This window comes from Drosophila takahashii, chromosome 3R, assembly GCF_030179915.1.
Source record: "Drosophila takahashii strain IR98-3 E-12201 chromosome 3R, DtakHiC1v2, whole genome shotgun sequence".
Taxonomy (NCBI): Eukaryota; Metazoa; Arthropoda; class Insecta; order Diptera; family Drosophilidae; genus Drosophila; species Drosophila takahashii.
In genome coordinates, this window is record NC_091681.1 from 28481190 (window position 1) to 28499896 (window position 18707).

Consider the following 18707-nt stretch of genomic DNA (forward strand, 5'->3'; position numbering starts at 1 on the left):
AAACGGACATGAGTAACGTCACTGTTGGAGTTCCTGCAGTGAGGAATCATAGCCAATATGTGATTCCCGGCCTGTATGACCTCTCCGTGGAGGATACCAACTGGGTCCTGACCTCCTCCTTCATCATCTTCACCATGCAAACGGGATTCGGTATGCTGGAATCCGGTTGTGTGAGCATCAAGAACGAGGTGAACATCATGATGAAGAACGTGATCGATATTGTCCTGGGCGGATTCACCTACTGGCTGTTTGGCTACGGAATGAGCTTTGGCCGCGGTCCATTGTCCAATCCTTTCATAGCCATTGGGGACTTTCTGCTGGATCCGCCGGTGGGCGATGCCCTGATGGGCCAGATCTTTGCGGCCTTCCTGTTCCAACTGTCGTTCGCCACCACGGCCACCACAATTGTCAGCGGCGCCATGGCTGAGCGGTGGGTGTAAATTATATCCTTGATTATAATTAGAGCCCTGCAGAAGTAACCTGACTTGTTTGTCAAACCTTAAATCCAACCGACCTACTTGAAACCCATTTGACTTGGGTCGTTTGGGTAAGTGAGTTAATTTTTACCCAAACCCAAACGATCCCAGTCAAATGGATTTCAAGTAGGTCGGTTGGATTTAAGGGATATATGGACATTTGTCTCCACTTCTTCCGCCCATGCGAGTTCTTGTGGTCTTCAAATATTAAAGATGTTGATGATGATCCACAAAAACATACTCTCTTGCTCTAAAGAATTCGCGCTTTTTGAAAAATCAATAAAGAATATATCATTAGGTTTCTTAGTTATGTTATGTATGATCCACACAAATAAATCCGCGAATTCTTAGGATTAAGAGGATATATTTGTGTGGATAGTACATGACCGCGAATTCTTAGGAAGAAGAGGATATAATTAATATATTACTGTATCCCTTTTAGTTGCAACTTCAAGGCCTACTGCCTGTTCTCCTTCCTGAACACCGCCGTCTACTGCATTCCCGCTGGTTGGGTTTGGGGCGAGCACGGGTTCCTCAACAAGCTGGGTGCCGTGGACATCGCCGGCAGTGGACCGGTACACTTGATTGGAGGCGCCTCCGCCTTCGCCTCGGCCGCCATGTTGGGTCCCCGTCTGGGTCGCTACTCCGAGGGATACGATCCGCTGCCGCTGGGCAATCCGGTCAACGCCTGCATGGGCCTCTTCGTCCTCTGGTGGGGCTGGCTGGCCTTCAACTCGGGCAGCACCTACGGCGTCAGTGGGGCAAAGTGGCAGTATGCAGCCCGAGCCGCTGTTATGACCATGATGGGATCTTTTGGCGGCGGGTTCACCAGCTCCATGTGAGTTCAATGATATTATTTAAGAGGTTTAAAGGTTTTAAATAGAATTTAGGTTAAGCAAGGTTTTGTTTTCAATCTTATTATTTTTTCAACTTATCTTATAAGCTTAAAAAAAAAGTTCGTCGAAAAAACTCAGAAAAAAATTCTTCAACTTGCGGAAAATACTTTTTTCCTTATCAGTATTTTGGGCGAAACAATGGAAATAAGGATCCAAATATTAAATGTAATACATCGTTGAGCTTGTAATTAAATTCCCAATCCACTGACATTCATACTTTAAAATTTTAATTTTCGTCGTTTTTTTGCAAAAATTTGTGATGTAACCCCTTATAAAAAAATCAAAATTTAAGAAAAATTTAGTTTTTTATAAATTAGACTGAAAGTGGACGAAATCAATTCTTTACATTCTTAGCTTTTTAAAACTTTACGTTTTTTTATTTGGGACACTTTTTGACCAAGTTACAGCCAAAAAAAACTTCACAAAAAATTATGATTTTAACTTTTTAAATTTATTTAGTTGTTTTATATACCTACATAATTTCCTATTTTAAAGTGTTTATATTTCCAATTTATTATAAAAGCTTTTTGTGCAGGTTTAATTTTAATGAGTTTTATGTTCCCCCAAAGTTATTCCTTTTGGCGCCATGGCGGCGGCATGGACATCATGGACCTCATCAATGGGGTCCTTGGCTCTCTGGTATCCATCACGGCGGGATGTTTCCTGTACCGCGCCTGGGAAGCCCTGGTAATCGGAGCCATCGGTTCGCTTCTCTGCGTCCTGGCCATGCCCCTCTTTGATCGCATGGGAGTGGATGATCCGGTGGGCGCCAGTGCCGTGCACGGAGTTTGCGGCATCTGGGGCGTAATTGCCGTGGGACTCTTTGCCGACAACCCCATTCCGCTGGACACGACCAACGGACGCAGCGGTTTGTTCAAAGGAGGCGGCTGGTATCTGCTGGGAATTCAGACGCTCTCGGCCTTCTGCCTGGCCTGCTGGGGCATCTGCTCCACCTGCCTCCTGTTGTTTGTCATCAACAAGATCATACCCATTCGCATGGATCCGCACGAGGAGCTGCTGGGTGCCGATCTCACCGAGCACCGCATCCGGCACTCACAAATCGGCTTATCACGCGCCATCTCAGCCCTGGCGCCTATTAAGGTGGATCTCAAGGATATAGCAGGCATCCAGCCCATTGGCATCAATCCTGGGCACGAGCGAAGCATCGATCAGTTGCGAGCGGCGGAGGACAAACTGCAGCAGTGGCAATCCTACCTGGAGCAGGTCAGTGGTCCGCGGGCGAACCTAAAAATGGATGCAGGCCAGTCGCACGCGGACATCACCTTTAAGCCCAGGACAGCGGGCAACGTCTTCAGCCGGCGAGTTCCCGCTCGAAAGAGCATCAGTGGAGGCCTTTACAGACCCAACAACAGCGAGTTTCCCGTCATCGGACAGGCTCCAAGGATGGAGAAGGACCCAAACTTTGCCTGGGTGGATTAGACCTATTTAAGCACAATGTCTGAGTCACATATTTTTAAAAAATTATTAAGCAATATGTACGTGGAAAAAACCACGAAAAAATCTGATGAAACTACATAGTATGCACAGATTGTTTAGACAAATGATAAATCTCTAGAATATTCCGATACGTACGTCACTTAAATTAGTATCTGATGAAAGTAGTATGCACAGATTGGCTAGACAAACAATGTCTAGAATATTCTGTACGTCAATTAAATTTGTATCAAAGAAGTCTAGACTTTTCTGTGGAAAAAACTAATACTTTTTTAATTAAAATGTAGCCTAAATCACTAAATCTATTTACATATCTCAAAACAATTGAACAATTGAAATTCGCATTACAAATGCTCTTAAAAATCCAAGAACCCATCCACCCTAATAGCATCGCACAAAAAAGCTACTCATGTTATAGGAACAATGTTTATCTCTCCTTATCAGCCCTACCTGTTGGGAACCACACCAGTTTTGTCTGCTTAAATATGTTTTACTATGCACACAGGCAACTAGATAAGATAACGTACAAACGTTAAGCAATATGTCCAACAAAATGCACGGCGATTAAAAATTATATGTCTCCCTATTAAATTCTTTGGAATTTCCCAAAACTCTGAAAATAAACCCGATTTTATGAAATAACAAACTACCAGCCTTTGCAATTCTCAAATTATTTTATTGAATTCAAGTACAAGCAAATATTGTTTGGATGATCGATCGATGACAATAATATAATATATATTATTATGGAGCAGTGTGTTTGGTTTTGTTCTAGTATGAATTTTTATAACTTATATAAATGATCTTGGGGAGCAGTTGTCGTTCGTCCCGTTTTGCAGTTGAGTTTCTAATTTAGAATCCAAGTTTTGCTTAAGCAACTCTTCTACTGTTTTTGTTTGGTAATTCGTTTGGAGAACTGTTACGGTATGGTTGCGTTGAGAGGGGTGGGTGATTTGGGTTGGCGAATGATTCAGTCGACCTCCTCGATGGTGGGGCCAGCACCGCCGGCACCGGAAGCAGCTCCGGGTCCAGCCGCACCGGGCATGCCTCCGGGACCGCCGGGCATGCCACCGGGAGCACCGCCGGCGCTCTGGTAGAGCTTGGTGATGATCGGGTTGCACACACCCTCCAGCTCCTTCTGGCGGTGCTCGTACTCCTCCTTGTCGGCCAGCTGGTTGGCATCCAGCCACTTGATGGTCTCGTTGCACTTGTCCAGAATGGTGGTGCGGTCAGAGTCGGCGATCTTGGTCTTCAGGTTGTCCTCATCGAGGGTAGCCTTCATGTTGAAGCAGTACGACTCCAGGGCGTTCTTGGCGGAGATGGTCTCCTTCTGCTTCTCATCCTCGTTGCGGTACTTCTCGGCCTCGTTGACCATGCGCTCGATGTCCTCCTTGGAGAGACGTCCCTTGTCGTTGGTGATGGTGATCTTGTTCTCCTTGTTGGTCGAACGCTCCAAGGCAGTCACGTTGAGGATGCCGTTGGCGTCAATGTCGAAGGTCACCTCGATCTGGGGCACGCCACGGGGTGCGGGGGGGATGCCCGACAGCTCGAACTTGCCGAGCAGGTTGTTGTCCTTGGTCATGGCGCGCTCGCCCTCGTAGACCTGGATCAGCACACCGGGCTGGTTGTCCGAGTAGGTGGTGAAGGTCTGGGTCTGCTTGGTCGGGATGGTGGTGTTGCGCTTGATCAGCACGCTCATCACACCGCCGGCGGTCTCGATACCCAGCGACAGGGGGGTCACGTCGAGCAGCAGCAGATCCTGCACCTCCTGCGACTTGTCGCCGTGCAGAATGGCGGCCTGGACGGCGGCACCGTAGGCCACAGCCTCATCGGGGTTGATCGACTTGTTCAGCTCCTTGCCGTTGAACAGATCCTGCAGCAGGCGCTGCACCTTGGGGATGCGGGTGGAGCCACCGACCAGCACGATGTCGTGGATGACCGACTTGTCCAGCTTGGCGTCGCGCAGAGCCTTCTCCACGGGGTCCATGGTGCTGCGGAACAGATCGGCGTTCAGCTCCTCGAAACGGGCACGGGTGATCGAGGTGTAGAAGTCGGTGCCCTCGAACAGCGAGTCGATCTCAATGCTGGCCTGGGTGGAGGACGAGAGGGTACGCTTTGCGCGCTCGCAGGCGGTGCGCAGACGACGCAGGGCACGCTTGTTGGTGGTCAGATCCTTCTTGTGCTTGCGCTTGAACTCCTGCACGAAGTGGGTGACCAGACGGTTGTCGAAGTCCTCGCCACCCAGATGCGTGTCTCCGGCCGTGGACTTGACCTCGAAGATGCCGTCGTCGATCGACAGGATGGACACATCGAAGGTGCCGCCGCCCAGATCGAAGATGAGCACGTTGCGCTCTCCGACGGCCTTCTTGTCCAGACCGTAGGCGATGGCAGCGGCCGTGGGCTCGTTGATGATGCGCAGCACGTTCAGACCGGCGATGGTTCCGGCATCCTTGGTAGCCTGACGCTGCGAGTCGTTGAAGTAGGCCGGCACGGTGATGACCGCGTTGGTCACAGTCTTGCCCAGGTAGGCCTCGGCGGTCTCCTTCATCTTGGTCAGCACCATCGAGGAGATCTCCTCGGGGAAGAAGGTCTTCTTCTCGTCCTTGTAGGTCACCTCGATCTTGGGCTTGCCATCGGCGCTGACCACCTCGAAGGGCCAGTGCTTCATGTCCGACTGGACGGCGGAGTCCTCGAACTTGCGGCCGATCAGGCGCTTGGCGTCGAAGATCGTCTGGGTCGGGTTCATCGCCACCTGGTTCTTGGCGGCGTCTCCGATCAGACGCTCCGTATCGGTGAAGGCAACATAGGATGGAGTGGTACGATTACCCTGGTCGTTGGCGATGATCTCAACCTTTCCATGCTGGAACACTCCCACGCACGAGTAGGTGGTGCCCAAATCAATACCAACAGCAGGAGCTTTAGACATCTGGAATGGATTGTGATAGAGGTTGACTATTAGTTATTTCCTTGATTATCAATAGAAAAATAAAAAAAAACAATACAATGTTTGCCAAGAGAAAAGTAATTGTGAAAAGCGACAGCTGTGTTTGAACTCGATAGATGGGAAATTCATCGATTGGTGCGATGGGAATTGTATAAAACTAAGTACACAGAAAAAAAATAAGTAAAAACTTATTATAAGGTTTTAATTTGAAATGTGCAGTAAAAATAAGTTTCACGCTTGTTGTGCTAGGATAGTAAAACAATAAAATTAAAAATTATAATTAAAGTTAAAAAACATATTTTTCTTGAACCATTTATATTGATAAAATGTTAATTTCTCCCAACTTTATTTATAATAAGTTCTATTGACTAAGATCATAGGGGCATACGTTTTTTCCAGTGTATTTTATTTAGGGGTGGCTGAATGCGTTCTCATAACAACCAAACAAAGGCAAAGTAGAACACATTTTTGTTTCCTAGTAAAACCGCCATCTTATTTCGCCTTTTACAGCCAGCATTTCGTTTTTATCGTGCCTTTTACGCCGCCTTACGATTGTCTCAAACGAGTTGCCGAAATTGGCGACTCATGAACAATGACTAATGCCAGCGATCGAGAGAGTTTGCTCATTAAAACGGCAAGATCAATGCCGGAGATCGGAGAGAATTATAAATGGCGGCCGCACAGCTGCCATCGCTTTTCTTAGAAATGCGCAAAAAACAAGAAGTAAAAAACCGCATGGACAAAGGCGAAAATTCTGGAATGCTAAAAACGCAAACACACGCGCGCACTCACACAGAGGCATGAAACCACGCTGCCGAAGCCAGGTCATTTTGGAGGGTGATTCGTGCGTGCGTGCGAAAGGGACAACTATTGTGTCGATGGCCCGATTCGTATGCATGAGTTTTACCCGCTCACAAACACACACGTGCTCGCACTTTGGATGCCGGTTGGCAACGTGTGTTTTCTAGCTAAATATAATTGAAAACCCGCATAAAATATAAATTTATGGATGTTAAAGGCTATTTATAAACCCATGTTTATCTGACTCAGCTGTCTGGGTGGGCATTTACCATGTTTCTAAAGTTTTGTAAGGTCTGATTAAGTGTGCATACGCATAAGCGTGTGGAAGTGTGCGTGGGAGAAGCCGCACATTTTTCCCACTGGAATATTCCATCAAAAACGCATTGACACTCGCAGTAAATTAGCAATTAAGATGAGTAATTTGGACATTGATTTATTGGGAACACGAAGGAAAAAAATAAACAATGTCAAGACCCCCGATGGATGACGCAAGTTTTCTCTACACAGGCATCTTTTATTGCAGTGTGAGTGTGAAGCGGCACATTTTCCAGTGGAATATTCCAGATAAGCGCAATCACGTTTTCACTTCCAATATGCAATTAGTCAGACTTGAGCTAACTAGTTTCTAGAATATTCAGTTGGCTAATTGCTCTTCAACTTAAGAAGTTCTTGAAAATGCTGGACTGCAATTATGAAAGTGAATGACTCACTGGGGGTCGAAAGTTCGAGAAGTTTTGCTTAGTATGCAAGTATTGATTAAATATTAAAGGGCTACGAAAAACACGTGGTCATGCTAAAAACCTTTCTCTGGCAAATTGAATGGAAATGCACTTCTTACAACAAATACTAATAATAAATAAACACTTACCTTGTGTGTTGTTTGTTAGAACGTACTAAAATATAACCGTTTAATTGCTACTTCACTTAATCTGCCGCACCTTCGATCAAACTGGCTGGCGTTTTTTTTCAAATACACCCGTGCTAATGTGCGGAAGCCTTTTATAGAGGTTGCTCGGTGTGACCAGAAAGTGAGAATTAAATCCCTTAAAATGCCCACGAACAATCATAAATTCCCGCTAAAAAATTGCATTTCACCCTAATAGTCTGTTTCCACAGAGCCCACTTTGCTGGGTGGTTAACGAAATAATTAGGGTATTCTGTTGTTAAATTTTCAATTAACTGCGATTGTTAGGTTCTGTTTAAAATTATTCCTTAGCTAAGAGCGAACAACATTATGTTAAATCAAATCAGAAATGTAGTGCATGAATTGTTTTTTTTTTAATTGATTAACAAAACGATTGCCAAACGTCTGGAAAAATAAACTGGGGCTTTGGTGCATTTTGTGAGATTAATGCATTAACTTATATAGTGCTCACACTGACAACATATACTCGCCGTAATTTTTGGCGCTCTAGCTGCGGTCACTCTAAGACCATTTTGAGAGATAATTTTTGTTTAGTTAAAATATTTGTTACAATTAAGCTTTCAGCGACAGGAAGTGATGCCTGGCAGCCAGAATGAGTGGACTGCTAAACGATATCCAGCGCATCATCGGCGAGCTGCAGTCGGGGAAGCCAGCCAGCCGCAACAAGGGCATTGAGCAGCTGGACGAAAAGCTCTCCAACTGCCGGGAGGATCTAAATACGTTGTTCCTGAACAAGAAATATGACTTGTCTTGGACCGAAGTTTTTGAAGCTACGAAGGAGGCTCTCTTTAAGGTATCTATCGCATTATTCCTAAAAATATAAGATTATAATTATTACCATACTCCCAGCACGCTGGAGCCCTGGAGGATGCCAATGAAAAGTCCTTCAAGACACTGGCAGGAAAGAACTATTTGTACGACAATGTACTCGAAAAGATCACCCAATTCAACTTGGAAGGTGAGCCCTAAACTCTTGAGATGTTCCCATGTGTAATGTGTGCTCTCTAGCTGGAATGCAGACCTCCGGAAATGGACACTTTCTGGCCAAGACAACCATCTTCAATGCATTTGAGGAGGGCATCAAGATGAGGGTGGTGGTGAAGTTCTTTGGAGACAGGATCCTCAGCCTGCTGGACAGGGCCCTTTACTCCTCGCCCAGCTATGTGCGCGATCTGAAGATCAACGAGTACAGCCGTAAGGGAGTCTCTTGCTTAAAACGTCACTTCATTGCACTTAGTTTTGATTTTTCAGGCATCCTCTCCTACCTTTTTGAGTTGAATGTGGAAAGAGATGAGAACCTGCGCACCAAGATACTGAAATGCATCACTAGGACCGTCACTTTGGGCAAGGATCGGGTTCAATTGCAGGCAGATCTAGTGGACTATTTGCCCGAACTAAGCAACTTTGCACGCTGCGCACTTGGAGCCAGAAAAATAGAGATTGTTCGCCTTTATTTAGTATTCGCCTCGGAGGTGAGACAAGGAAATGATCTATAGATGTTGCCTAATTCCTTTTGCATTTAACTTTAGCTCTCCGTTAACTACCATCACCAATTGAGCATTCATGCTCAGGACATCCTGCCCAAGCTGTGCGAGTTCCACGACGAGGATGTCTTCCGCGACGACACCAGGAATCTGTTCTTCCAGTGCGTCACAAAGTCTCTGCATTCCTTGTATCCCAAATTGGATTTGTGTGATTTTAACACCCTAGGTGTTCCTATACAAGAAAAGTGGCCGCAAACTTTGTTGAGGCTAAAAACCATAGTCAACGTGGAGATCCGCAAGAATTCTTTGGCTCGCTACAAGTCCGCACAACTGAGCAATGATAAGTTCTCTGAGCCCTTTATCAAGATGTCCGCCTTGGTCATGTATATCGTAAGCTGAATAGTGTGTTTACTTGTTACTGAGAATGAAATTAATAAATTTTTTAAATTATTTTAGGTTCTGTGGCACCTGGAGACGAAGAAGAACGATGAAAATGGTGAAGGCGATGCGCCGAAAAAGATCGCAAAGCCAGCTGATAAAATGGATATTATATTTAGCCTGATCGACAAAAAAGACACACTCTTTAATGACGTCTGGTTTGCCATCTTCGCGGAGCTGCTCCAGCTGAGCGGCGTACTCCTGAATGTGGCCAACTACCAGCAGGCGCTTACCACAGTGGCAGAAATTATGCAAATATATGGCAATGCAAGGAATCTGCGCAATCTTCGTTTATGTCTGACGAGTCTCCTGAGCAAGGAACAGGAGCTTTTACAGTCGAAATCCATAAAGGAGGATTTCCTGGGCGAACTTTGGAGTCAAATGGTGAACCATCTGATCTCGGAGACCACCACCAACAGTGAAGAGATCAAGGAAAAGCAATTGGTACTACAAATGCTGATCAGACATAACAAACTGAATCAAAAGATGGCCAGCACTCTGCTGCACAATATTACCACCAATGAAATGTTAAAGCGAAACGAATGCTTTGCGACAATTCGCGAGATCTTCATTCATGCAGACAAGTGCGGTCAGGATAAAGCCTCCGCGGATCTGGAGCCCATCATAACTTGGGCCTATGGCAGTGGAGACCGAAATAGTGCCGCCCAGTTGATACACAATATAGCCAGCATAGATTCACGGCTACAGGCGGATACCTTTGCGATTAGTATTATAAACTTTCTGGACGAGCAGCAGTTGCAAGAGATTTCCCGTCCAGAATCTATGCCTGTTTCCATCGAACATAATCTCTTGGCCTACAAGTACAACAAGCAACTGATTTGCATGGATAAGGAATTCGCGGCTCCCTTTATGTCAACCACTCAGCTGCAGAGCGAAACGAAGAATTGTTTGTTCCAAAGCAATTATGATTGCCTCATGCGTGGCCTGAACTTTCAGATAGCCAAGGAAAATAATCCCTCATCAATACTAAAGAACCTAAATAGTCTACTAAGATTGGCCTGCACAATGGAGAGGCTTTTGTATTACAAGGTTTTTAGTGCCGAAAACTTTACTAGCTGTCCTCTGATCAAAAGAATTGGTCTGTACCTAAGCCACATTGAGGTGGGTGGAAAGATAATTACTTTTCTGAGAAAGGACATTGTTTTATAACACCTGATTTAGTTTCAGTACAAGGCGAACAGCCCTGAGATGCTAGATGAAAGTGATTTGCGCGAGATTTTGCGCCTGGAAATCGATGTACTTGAAGTGTTCAGAACGAATTCGGTTCTACTTAATTATTTGGAAAGGCAACCCCTGGAAATGTTGATAGAATTCGTTGGCGCTGCACTAAAGCTGCATTGTAATGAAGTTTTAAGTTTTTAATTTATTTCCGTAATATTTCTAGAGTTCAATTTTTTAGGTATGCAGAGGGAGCGATCAGAAAATGCTGATCATATGACAATCACCGCTCAGTGCCTAAAGATTTTAGCTGGCCTATGTGCCAGCAGTTCGCATCGGGACGAAGCATTTGAACACATAACAAAGGTGACAATGCGTTGGCATCCTCCAGATGTTCTCATTGTGGCCAAGGTAAATACAATGTCGCAAAAAAAGGAAAAGTAATTTAAACAGCTCTTCTAAGATCTTCTGCAGCTGCCAGTCCATTTCCGATGCATCCAGCATTTGGTTAGTCAACAAACTAAAGACACTTTTCCAGCATCATCATCAGGACTTGGATGTTATTGATAAAGTGGTTGATCATATGCCCAGTGAGCTGAGATGAAAACTTTTGTACGGCCTATCATAATAATGTCATTTATTTCCAGCGGTTTTTAACTTTGTCTACAAAATGGAACATCACTTGGACGACATGCTTATGGCCCTTAACTCTCTACTGAGGATTGCCCTTAAGAAGTCCTACACATCCCATTTAACGGCGAAAATTGTGCGTTGCGTGGGTTTGATTGCCCAGCGATGTTCGGACATTTACCTGCTGGAGAACTTTACTGTGATATGCAAGTCCACTGCGAAATTCATCACTATGCCTACTTTGGAAGTGCGCTTTGCCACACTCTTTACATTCACTATTCTGTTGCACACGAAATGTGTGACTAGCGATGCCATCGGGCACTCTCAAACTCACTGGGATTTCTGCCAGGAGCTCTATAACAGCATCGAGTTCAAGAAGCTTACGGTATGTTATATAAAGATTTTATAAGTAGCTTTATTAATGATACATTTTAATGTTTAGTACAACAATGAGGATGCTACTCAGAACAGCAATTCGATAGTTGTTCAAATGCTAATTGCCTTCTTCGTGCGCAGCTCGTTTCACCAAGAGATTGCACTGAAGGAGCTGATGCACCATTGCGCCCTGCACAAGCCAAATGAAAGTGAGTAAGGTCTGCGGTACAGATATGAGTTACTGGAACGTGTTTTTTTGTACATCCAGCGGAATTTATTTCCCTGCAAAGTATTGTTCCCGGCCATGGACAAACTATGCGTGATCTTATTCAACCCTTTGCCGGCGACCTTCTTCACAAGTGGAGCTCACATCGCTGGCCCATTACCAAGTAAGGAATATTTACGAATTGGAGGAAAGTTACATTTTATATCATATCACTAGGTTTCCTTATTATCTGTGTTATGCAAAGAGGAGCGAATTTCGCCGAGTCCATGCGAATGAAATTATGGCATATACATTCCTCTATGGAAAAACCGAGGATATAGAACGATGTAGTAAATTAATTAGCGAGGATGTAAGATCACAGGAAAATAACCTAGAACAAATCATTCAATAACTGATCTTTTAGCTTGCCCTTCCTATTGTGGCATCGTTTTTACTGCCAAAAACCTGTTGCTGCAGCGAAAGCGAGGGCAAAGACTTTAAGGATCACCATCATCTGTTGGCGGAGAACCTCAGTTACTCGCAACTGAATGCCACAGATGTAGACCTCAATGTGGACACCCTTTGCTTTGTGGTCAGCTTACTTTACGATCCACAGGAAATGATGAGATTGCTGGGATCCTTTGCGCCGTGCAGCAGAATTAAAAGCTGGTATAGTCTGACTAAAGAGTCGCTCTTCAATTGTCTTAGCTGGCATATTGTAAGTATTTTGAGGATAATTTAAAATGCTTCGTCTAACTTCGTTTTTTCTGTAGGATCCTAAAAAGACTTCTTCAGGGGACAGTCGATTGCAGTCCATGACCACGCTTCAAATCAAACATTCTCGTATATTGGTCGACCTATTTGGTCGCTTGAAAGCCGATTGCTTCACTGCTTCCTTCTCCGGTCAGGCTTTGCGTGCGTTCTTCCTTTATTGCGAAATTGCAGATGCTGTCTACGACGCAGCCCAAAAAAATGAGACCATTGTGACCCAGTGTTCCTACTTTGTTCGAGATATTTGGTTCTTTGTAGTGCGGTTTCTGCTTCACAGTGAGTTAACCAAATTTGGAAAACTCTTCTTATAATTTAACGTAAGAGTATTTTAGCCAATTTCAGCCGGGTGCAAATGTCAGCCCTGACCTTCCTTGAACTCTTGCTGAATAAACCCAGCTTCGGCTTGCCTGATTTCCTTAATCACTTGGGAGAGATAGCTAAACTTTTAAGCTGTTTTCAAATAGGCTGTGAAGCCAAGGAAGTAAAAGAAAAGGCCAGCGCAATTGTTATGCAAATTTTGGAATCGAACAAGGACCAGGTCGACCTAAGTATATTTCTGGAAGAGACCGCAGATTGCGATTTTTTAAAACCCCTGCGAGAGGAATACAAACGCAATCTACCCAATGTGGATAAAACGGATGTTGCCAACTATCTGCGCTCATTTCTGAAAAGTCCCACCGCAGAAAGATTGCGTGATCTAAGGGAATATGTGAGTGAAAGATCACATCCTTTTCTATTTTAAAACATTAAATAACATTCTGCTTTCCATACAAGATTGCCGAGCACAAGGACAAATTGCAAGAAAACGAAAAGTTATTGTTTAAACTCATTAACAAGCTCATTCAAATGACAAGGGATTCGCATAGTAAGCCGAGCAGTCTAGATGCCCTTAAGTGCCTGGCTCAAATTGGACCGCTTAAACTATCCAACATTTCTTACTATTTCCAAACTGATTTCGATTCGTTTGAGGAGGTTAGTTTGCAGTCTACAAAGCTGTCACTAGTTAATTCCCCTATTTCATTGCAGCCAAAGGATGAACCTATGGAAGTGTTCTTAAGCGTTGTCTGCGAGGCCTTGGACAAATCTTTATTCCAGTTCGATCCCAAAACCTTTGCAGAGCTTGATTCAGTAGCTTGTCAGGTGGTTAATAGTAAGCCTGGAGCAAATATTATTGGTAACTAGATTACAAATAAAATGCATAACTTAATAATCATATTTCTTTTTTATAGGTCACTATAAGAATCTAAAGATCTTTGTTGACAAGGCAACAAAAACTAGCTTTCTAAATTCTGTTAAGCAAATTCCTCGTATTGATTGGTTGTCAATACTAAAAGCCACGCAAAGCTTAAACTACGAATCTTGGATGTGCGCATTTGTCTCAAAAGTTTTCCAAGCGTGTGGCTGGACAGGATTCGATGATTTGGCTGCCAAGTCCTTTGCCTTCGCCAAGACCTGTCTGCAGCCGTTCATTAAATTACTGTTGGAAAATAAACAGCAACATTTGGAGAGTCTGTGCCAAATGTTGGATTACTTTTTTGAAAGATTCTCTAGTTCGCAGTCGCAGAACTCTCAGGAGATCTTCTGTAACAAAAGAGCCATCAAGAGGTTCCTGCACATTTGCGAATGCATAAGGATCGTCAATGAATGGTAAGGTACAGATTAATGGCACAGATTAACGTGATATTGAAGTCCCTTTATTTATTTAATTCAGGAGCATTCCCATAAATCTGAGCAACGTAGTTTTGGCTAGCAATCATTGTCAGGCCTATTTCCTTAGCATTATGTACCTGGAACTCTGGGCCTGCTCACCGAGCTCCACAGATCGGGATAGTCTTTTGGACAACGAATCGTTTCAAGCCGATGCAAAAAAAGTAGGAAATAAAACTTTAAAATTCCTATAAAACTAAGTAAAACTCTTTGCAGGCATACGAATCTATTGGCTGTATGGATGCCATTCCAGGCTTTGTCAATCCCATGCGCTCACGTTTGGATTTCCTCGGTCAGGGCAGCAGTTTATCCACCATTCTGTTGGAGTCTGATCATCTGGACAAGGCCAGCGGTCAACTGTGCGTGGACATAATGAAAGGAAATGGTTTGTGGTCGTTTGCCAAACTCCAGCAGCATCAGAACACTGAGCCAGATTACGAGATCTTCTGGCGCCTGGGACAGTGGGATTCGCTAACAGATCCGAAGCAGCAGCAAACCCAGTCGAGGGCTATAACATCGCTGAATCTCGAACAAGAGTTCAAGCGGCATCACTTTGTCGCCCTCAGGAGCATCGGGCAGCGGGAGGAGGAGAACAGCTTGTCGGCCATCGATTTGGCCTACAGCTGTGTGCGCGACATTTTGATGGAGATCAGCGTGGAGTGCCTGCAGAGCGTTTACAAGTACCTAACTTGGCTTTGCTCCCTCCAGCAGGCAGAGGACTTTTGTCAGGTAATAGCTCCCAATAAAATGAGCGAATTTATTTACTGATCATTCAACTTCTTCACCCCTTCAGATCCAATTTGGAACCCAACTGGATCCTACTCAGATGACCCAACTGTTTGGTAAATGGCAAACCGAGTTGGAACTCAAGTGCGGCAACTTTTCTTGCAAGGAATACGTTATTGCACATCAGATTGCTCTGTTCAAAATGGCGGGAACGAGAGCTGGTCGTCGAATGCAAGAGTTCTACCAAAAGAATCCCATGGACACGTACCTACTGAAGGGAATTGGCGAGTGCAAAAGCGCTGGCAAGTTAAACCTGGCAGCCAAGTATATCGTGACACTGCGAGAGCTACCCAACATCAGAGAGTCCACAAAGGTTATTGAATTTAACGTATGTTTTTATGCTTGTACTTCATGTATTTTATTTCAGATCAGCGTTCTGTTGGAAGATGCCGAGGTGAATCTGAAGATGGGCAATCAACAGATAGCCAAGGCCATCCTGGAGTACGTGACCACCAGTAATGATTTTGTCTACTGTGTCCAGCGAGTTCCGGCACTGCGAATGCAGGGCGAGTTTCTCCTCGACTGCAATGCCGAGACTTTGAATTGGGTTCAGACCAACAAGTTTGATAGCTCGCTGAAGCTCATCGATGACTTTGTTTTGCACCGCAAGACGTTGAGCGAAAAGTATAAGGACATCTTTGAGTGGCAGCAGCTGGATGCCTTCGTCTGTAAGCAACGGACGGCAGCCTATGCAGCAATGGCCAAGTACGCTGATCGGGAGTACCAGCAGCTGTACGACTACCGGCATTCGCAGGAATACCAAACGTTGCAGGACATCATCGAACAGAACCGCCAGGCAGCGGAAAAGGTGACCCAGCGTGAGAACCTCGATCGGCGCGTAATCTCTGTACAGATGAAGCGTTACGCCAGTTTGGACGAGCGCCAGCTGAAGCACATTGAAGAGAAGCTTACGCAGCACCTGTGCCTGGCAATGCGCAATCATATGGCCTATTGTCGCCTGGACAGTGGCTTCTCCAGCGCCGCCATCTATCGCATCATCTCGCTATGGTTCACCAACGCCACCAATGAGCCGCTGCAGCAGACCATCAAGGATGAGATCCTCACGGTGCCCAGTTATAAGTTTATTTGTGCTGCCAACCAACTGACCGCGCGCCTCAACTCCAAAAACACGAGTCTGCTCAAGGGGCTGATGGACCTTCTGGTGCAATGTGGCCAGGATCATCCGCATCACACATTCTACCATCTGTATCCGCTTGTCTTTGCCCACCTGGATGGCGAGAATAGCAATACGGAGCGATCGGGAGTTGCTCGCAAGATAATTGCTAGGATATGCGAAAAGAATACGGCGGCGGCGGAATGCAGCAAGCAGCTGGAGTCGTTGCTCCCAGGTATAAGGATAAGGATTAGTTTCTTTTTATTTATTTTAATCTTTCTTTTGTTCTTTCAGCCCTTATCACATTTGCCAATGAGGGCAAAGCGGACAACAATCAACAGGTCTCGGATTCCGTTCGCCTGAAGCAGTTTGAGAAGGTGAGGCGCTGGCGGAATCTCAACGCTGTGCACTGCCCCACCCTCGAGTTGCCCGTGATGCCCAGCAAGGAGTACGAAATAACAAGTAGGTTGCAAAACCAGTGGCTAATAGTTTTTATACCCGTTAATCGTAGAGTAAAAGGGTATGTTGTAGTCGTGCAAAAGTATGTAACAGGGAGAAGGAAGCGTTTCCGACCCTATAAAGTATATATATTCTTGATCAGGGTCACTTGCCGAGTCGATAAAGCCATGTCCGTCTGTCTGTATGAACGCTGAGATCTCGGAAACTACAAAAGCTAGAAGGCTGAGATTTCCCACACATATTCTTGGGCTTCCTACGCAGCGCTAGTTTATTTCAGCCGAGCGCCACGCCCCCTCTTACGCTTACTAGCAATTTTAAAATGTGTCTGGCGCCCAGACCTTTAAAAATTTCCGATAAGTATACATGCAATTTTATTGTAAAAATGTAGAAGACATTTTTCAAATCGGACCATTTATTAATAAGTTATGCGCAATCAAAAAAATGTTATATATCCATCTCCCTCGCACTCCCTTTCGCTGAGTAACGGGTATTAGATAGTCGGGACACCCACCCAACTATAGCGTTCTCTCTTGTTTAATAACCAAATCACTCTCCATTAAGGCATCGTCAAGTGGAGCAACGGCATAACTCAATGTGGTGGTCTAAATGCGCCAGTTAAAATTATGTGCGTATGCTCCGATGGACAGACTCGGGCGCAACTGGTCAAGGGCAAGGACGATCTACGGCAGGATGCCGTGATGCAGCAGGTATTCGGAATTGTCAACGAGCTGCTCAATCAGGATTCCGAGTTCATCGAGCGCAAGCTGAAGCTGCGCACCTACAAGGTCACTCCGCTATCGATGCGCAGTGGCATCCTAGAATGGTGCACCAATTCGATGCCGGTGGGCCATTATTTGGTAGTAGAGGGCAAAGGAGGCGCACACGCGCGATATCGTCCAAACGATTGGAACAATAACAAATGCCGCAAGTTGTCTGCGGTGCGTCTTATATAATTGTTGACAATTTTGGCGTTTGTAAATATAGTTAATATTTGCAGGACCATCTGAAGTTCCCCAAGGAGGCTCGATATAACATATACAAGAAAATATGCGAGAATATAAAGCCCGTTTTCCACTACTTTCTGCTGGAGAAGTTCCCCATTCCGGGTGTGTGGTTCGAGAGGCGTTTGGCGTACACCAATAGCGTAGCCACCACCTCGATGGTGGGCTACGTCCTAGGATTGGGCGACCGGCACACACAGAATATTCTTATAGATCAGCAGACAGCCGAAGTCATTCATATTGATTTTGGTAAGTTACTCGTCTTATAACTTTGAGTTCTTCAATCAGATAACTTTGTTTGTGTTTGATTTATTTCAGGTATTGCCTTTGAGCAGGGCAAAATCCAGACGACTCCAGAAACCGTTCCCTTTCGGCTGACACGCGACTTTGTGGCTCCAATGGGAATCTGTGGAACGAAAGGAGTCTTTGCCAAATCCTGCGAGGCCACCATGCACATCCTGCGCCGCTACAAGTCTGTCTTTATCACCATTCTTGAGGTTCTGCTCTACGATCCCCTCTTCATTTGGGGGGTGCTTAAAAAGAAGCAATCAAGCCAGGCATCACAGCAATCCGGTTAGTACTTAGTAATAGTATTTAACCATACATTTTTGACTTCAATTGGGATCTTTTCAGGTGAGGAATCGGTTAATTTAGTTGCCCAGCGTGCTCTGCTCCTGGTGCAAAACAAACTGGAGGGCCGGGAGGCCGGCACCCTGGGCGACTCAAACGTCGAGGCCCAAGTGGAGAGATTGATAAACGAAGCCACGTTACCAAGCAATCTCTGCATGCTTTTCCCGGGCTGGGACCCGCAGCTATAAGCCTAAGTATGTAAATATGTATGTACATCACATTTTTTTTACCAGTTATCAACTCGAATATAAGGTTTATACGATTTTGTATCATAATGTTTGGGTGCTTAATCTGCTCGAAAGCACTTATAGCTTCGGGTACATTCCTCGATAGTTGTTTCGTCTGACAGTTTAGCTATCAAAGGGGGAAACGCCCAAGTGGTATACATTATCTTCGCTACCGGAGATTTCCAATCTGCCCCCCGAAAATGT

The 18707-nt window shown here is 45.1% G+C and overlaps 3 protein-coding genes across 5 annotated transcripts; 2 read left to right on the top strand and 1 right to left on the bottom strand.

Moving 5' to 3' along the window:
- Amt (Ammonium transporter) lies at positions 1-2847 on the top strand. The gene is made up of 3 exons (XM_017143500.3): positions 1-430; positions 919-1314; positions 1942-2847. The coding sequence occupies exons 1-3, from the start codon at positions 9-11 to the stop codon at positions 2810-2812; spliced, it is 1689 nt and encodes a 562-aa protein (XP_016998989.2). The 5' UTR covers positions 1-8; the 3' UTR covers positions 2813-2847.
- Positions 2848-3482: 635 nt separating this feature from the next.
- Hsc70-4 (Heat shock protein 70 cognate 4) lies at positions 3483-7599 on the bottom strand. Its single transcript, XM_017143499.3, has 2 exons — positions 7441-7599; positions 3483-5753 (listed from the first exon to the last, which is right to left on the bottom strand). The coding sequence occupies exon 2, from the start codon at positions 5751-5753 to the stop codon at positions 3798-3800; it is 1956 nt and encodes a 651-aa protein (XP_016998988.1). The 5' UTR covers positions 7441-7599; the 3' UTR covers positions 3483-3797.
- Positions 7600-7998: 399 nt separating this feature from the next.
- On the top strand, positions 7999-18551 carry tefu (Serine/threonine-protein kinase tefu). 3 transcript variants are annotated; one of them, XM_017143324.3, is made up of 28 exons: positions 7999-8290; positions 8347-8455; positions 8506-8691; positions 8749-8969; positions 9027-9371; positions 9438-10541; positions 10602-10779; positions 10840-11009; positions 11062-11188; positions 11246-11613; positions 11671-11812; positions 11872-11992; positions 12046-12178; positions 12233-12526; positions 12582-12855; positions 12912-13288; positions 13354-13551; positions 13606-13753; positions 13809-14226; positions 14291-14450; positions 14503-15015; positions 15080-15385; positions 15440-16421; positions 16481-16648; positions 17207-17583; positions 17643-17895; positions 17965-18219; positions 18280-18551. In XM_017143324.3, exons 1-28 carry the CDS (start codon positions 8090-8092, stop codon positions 18462-18464), a joined length of 8313 nt encoding a protein of 2770 aa, XP_016998813.2. In that variant the 5' UTR covers positions 7999-8089; the 3' UTR covers positions 18465-18551. The 3 variants fall into 3 exon arrangements, with proteins under 3 accessions (XP_016998813.2, XP_070072472.1, XP_070072473.1); XM_070216371.1 differs by having other exon boundaries at positions 8100-8290; positions 8517-8691; XM_070216372.1 differs by lacking the exons at positions 7999-8290; positions 8347-8455; positions 8506-8691; ... (2 more) ...; positions 9438-10541; positions 10602-10779 and having other exon boundaries at positions 10846-11009; positions 11073-11188.
- The last annotated feature ends 156 nt before the right edge of the window (positions 18552-18707 follow it).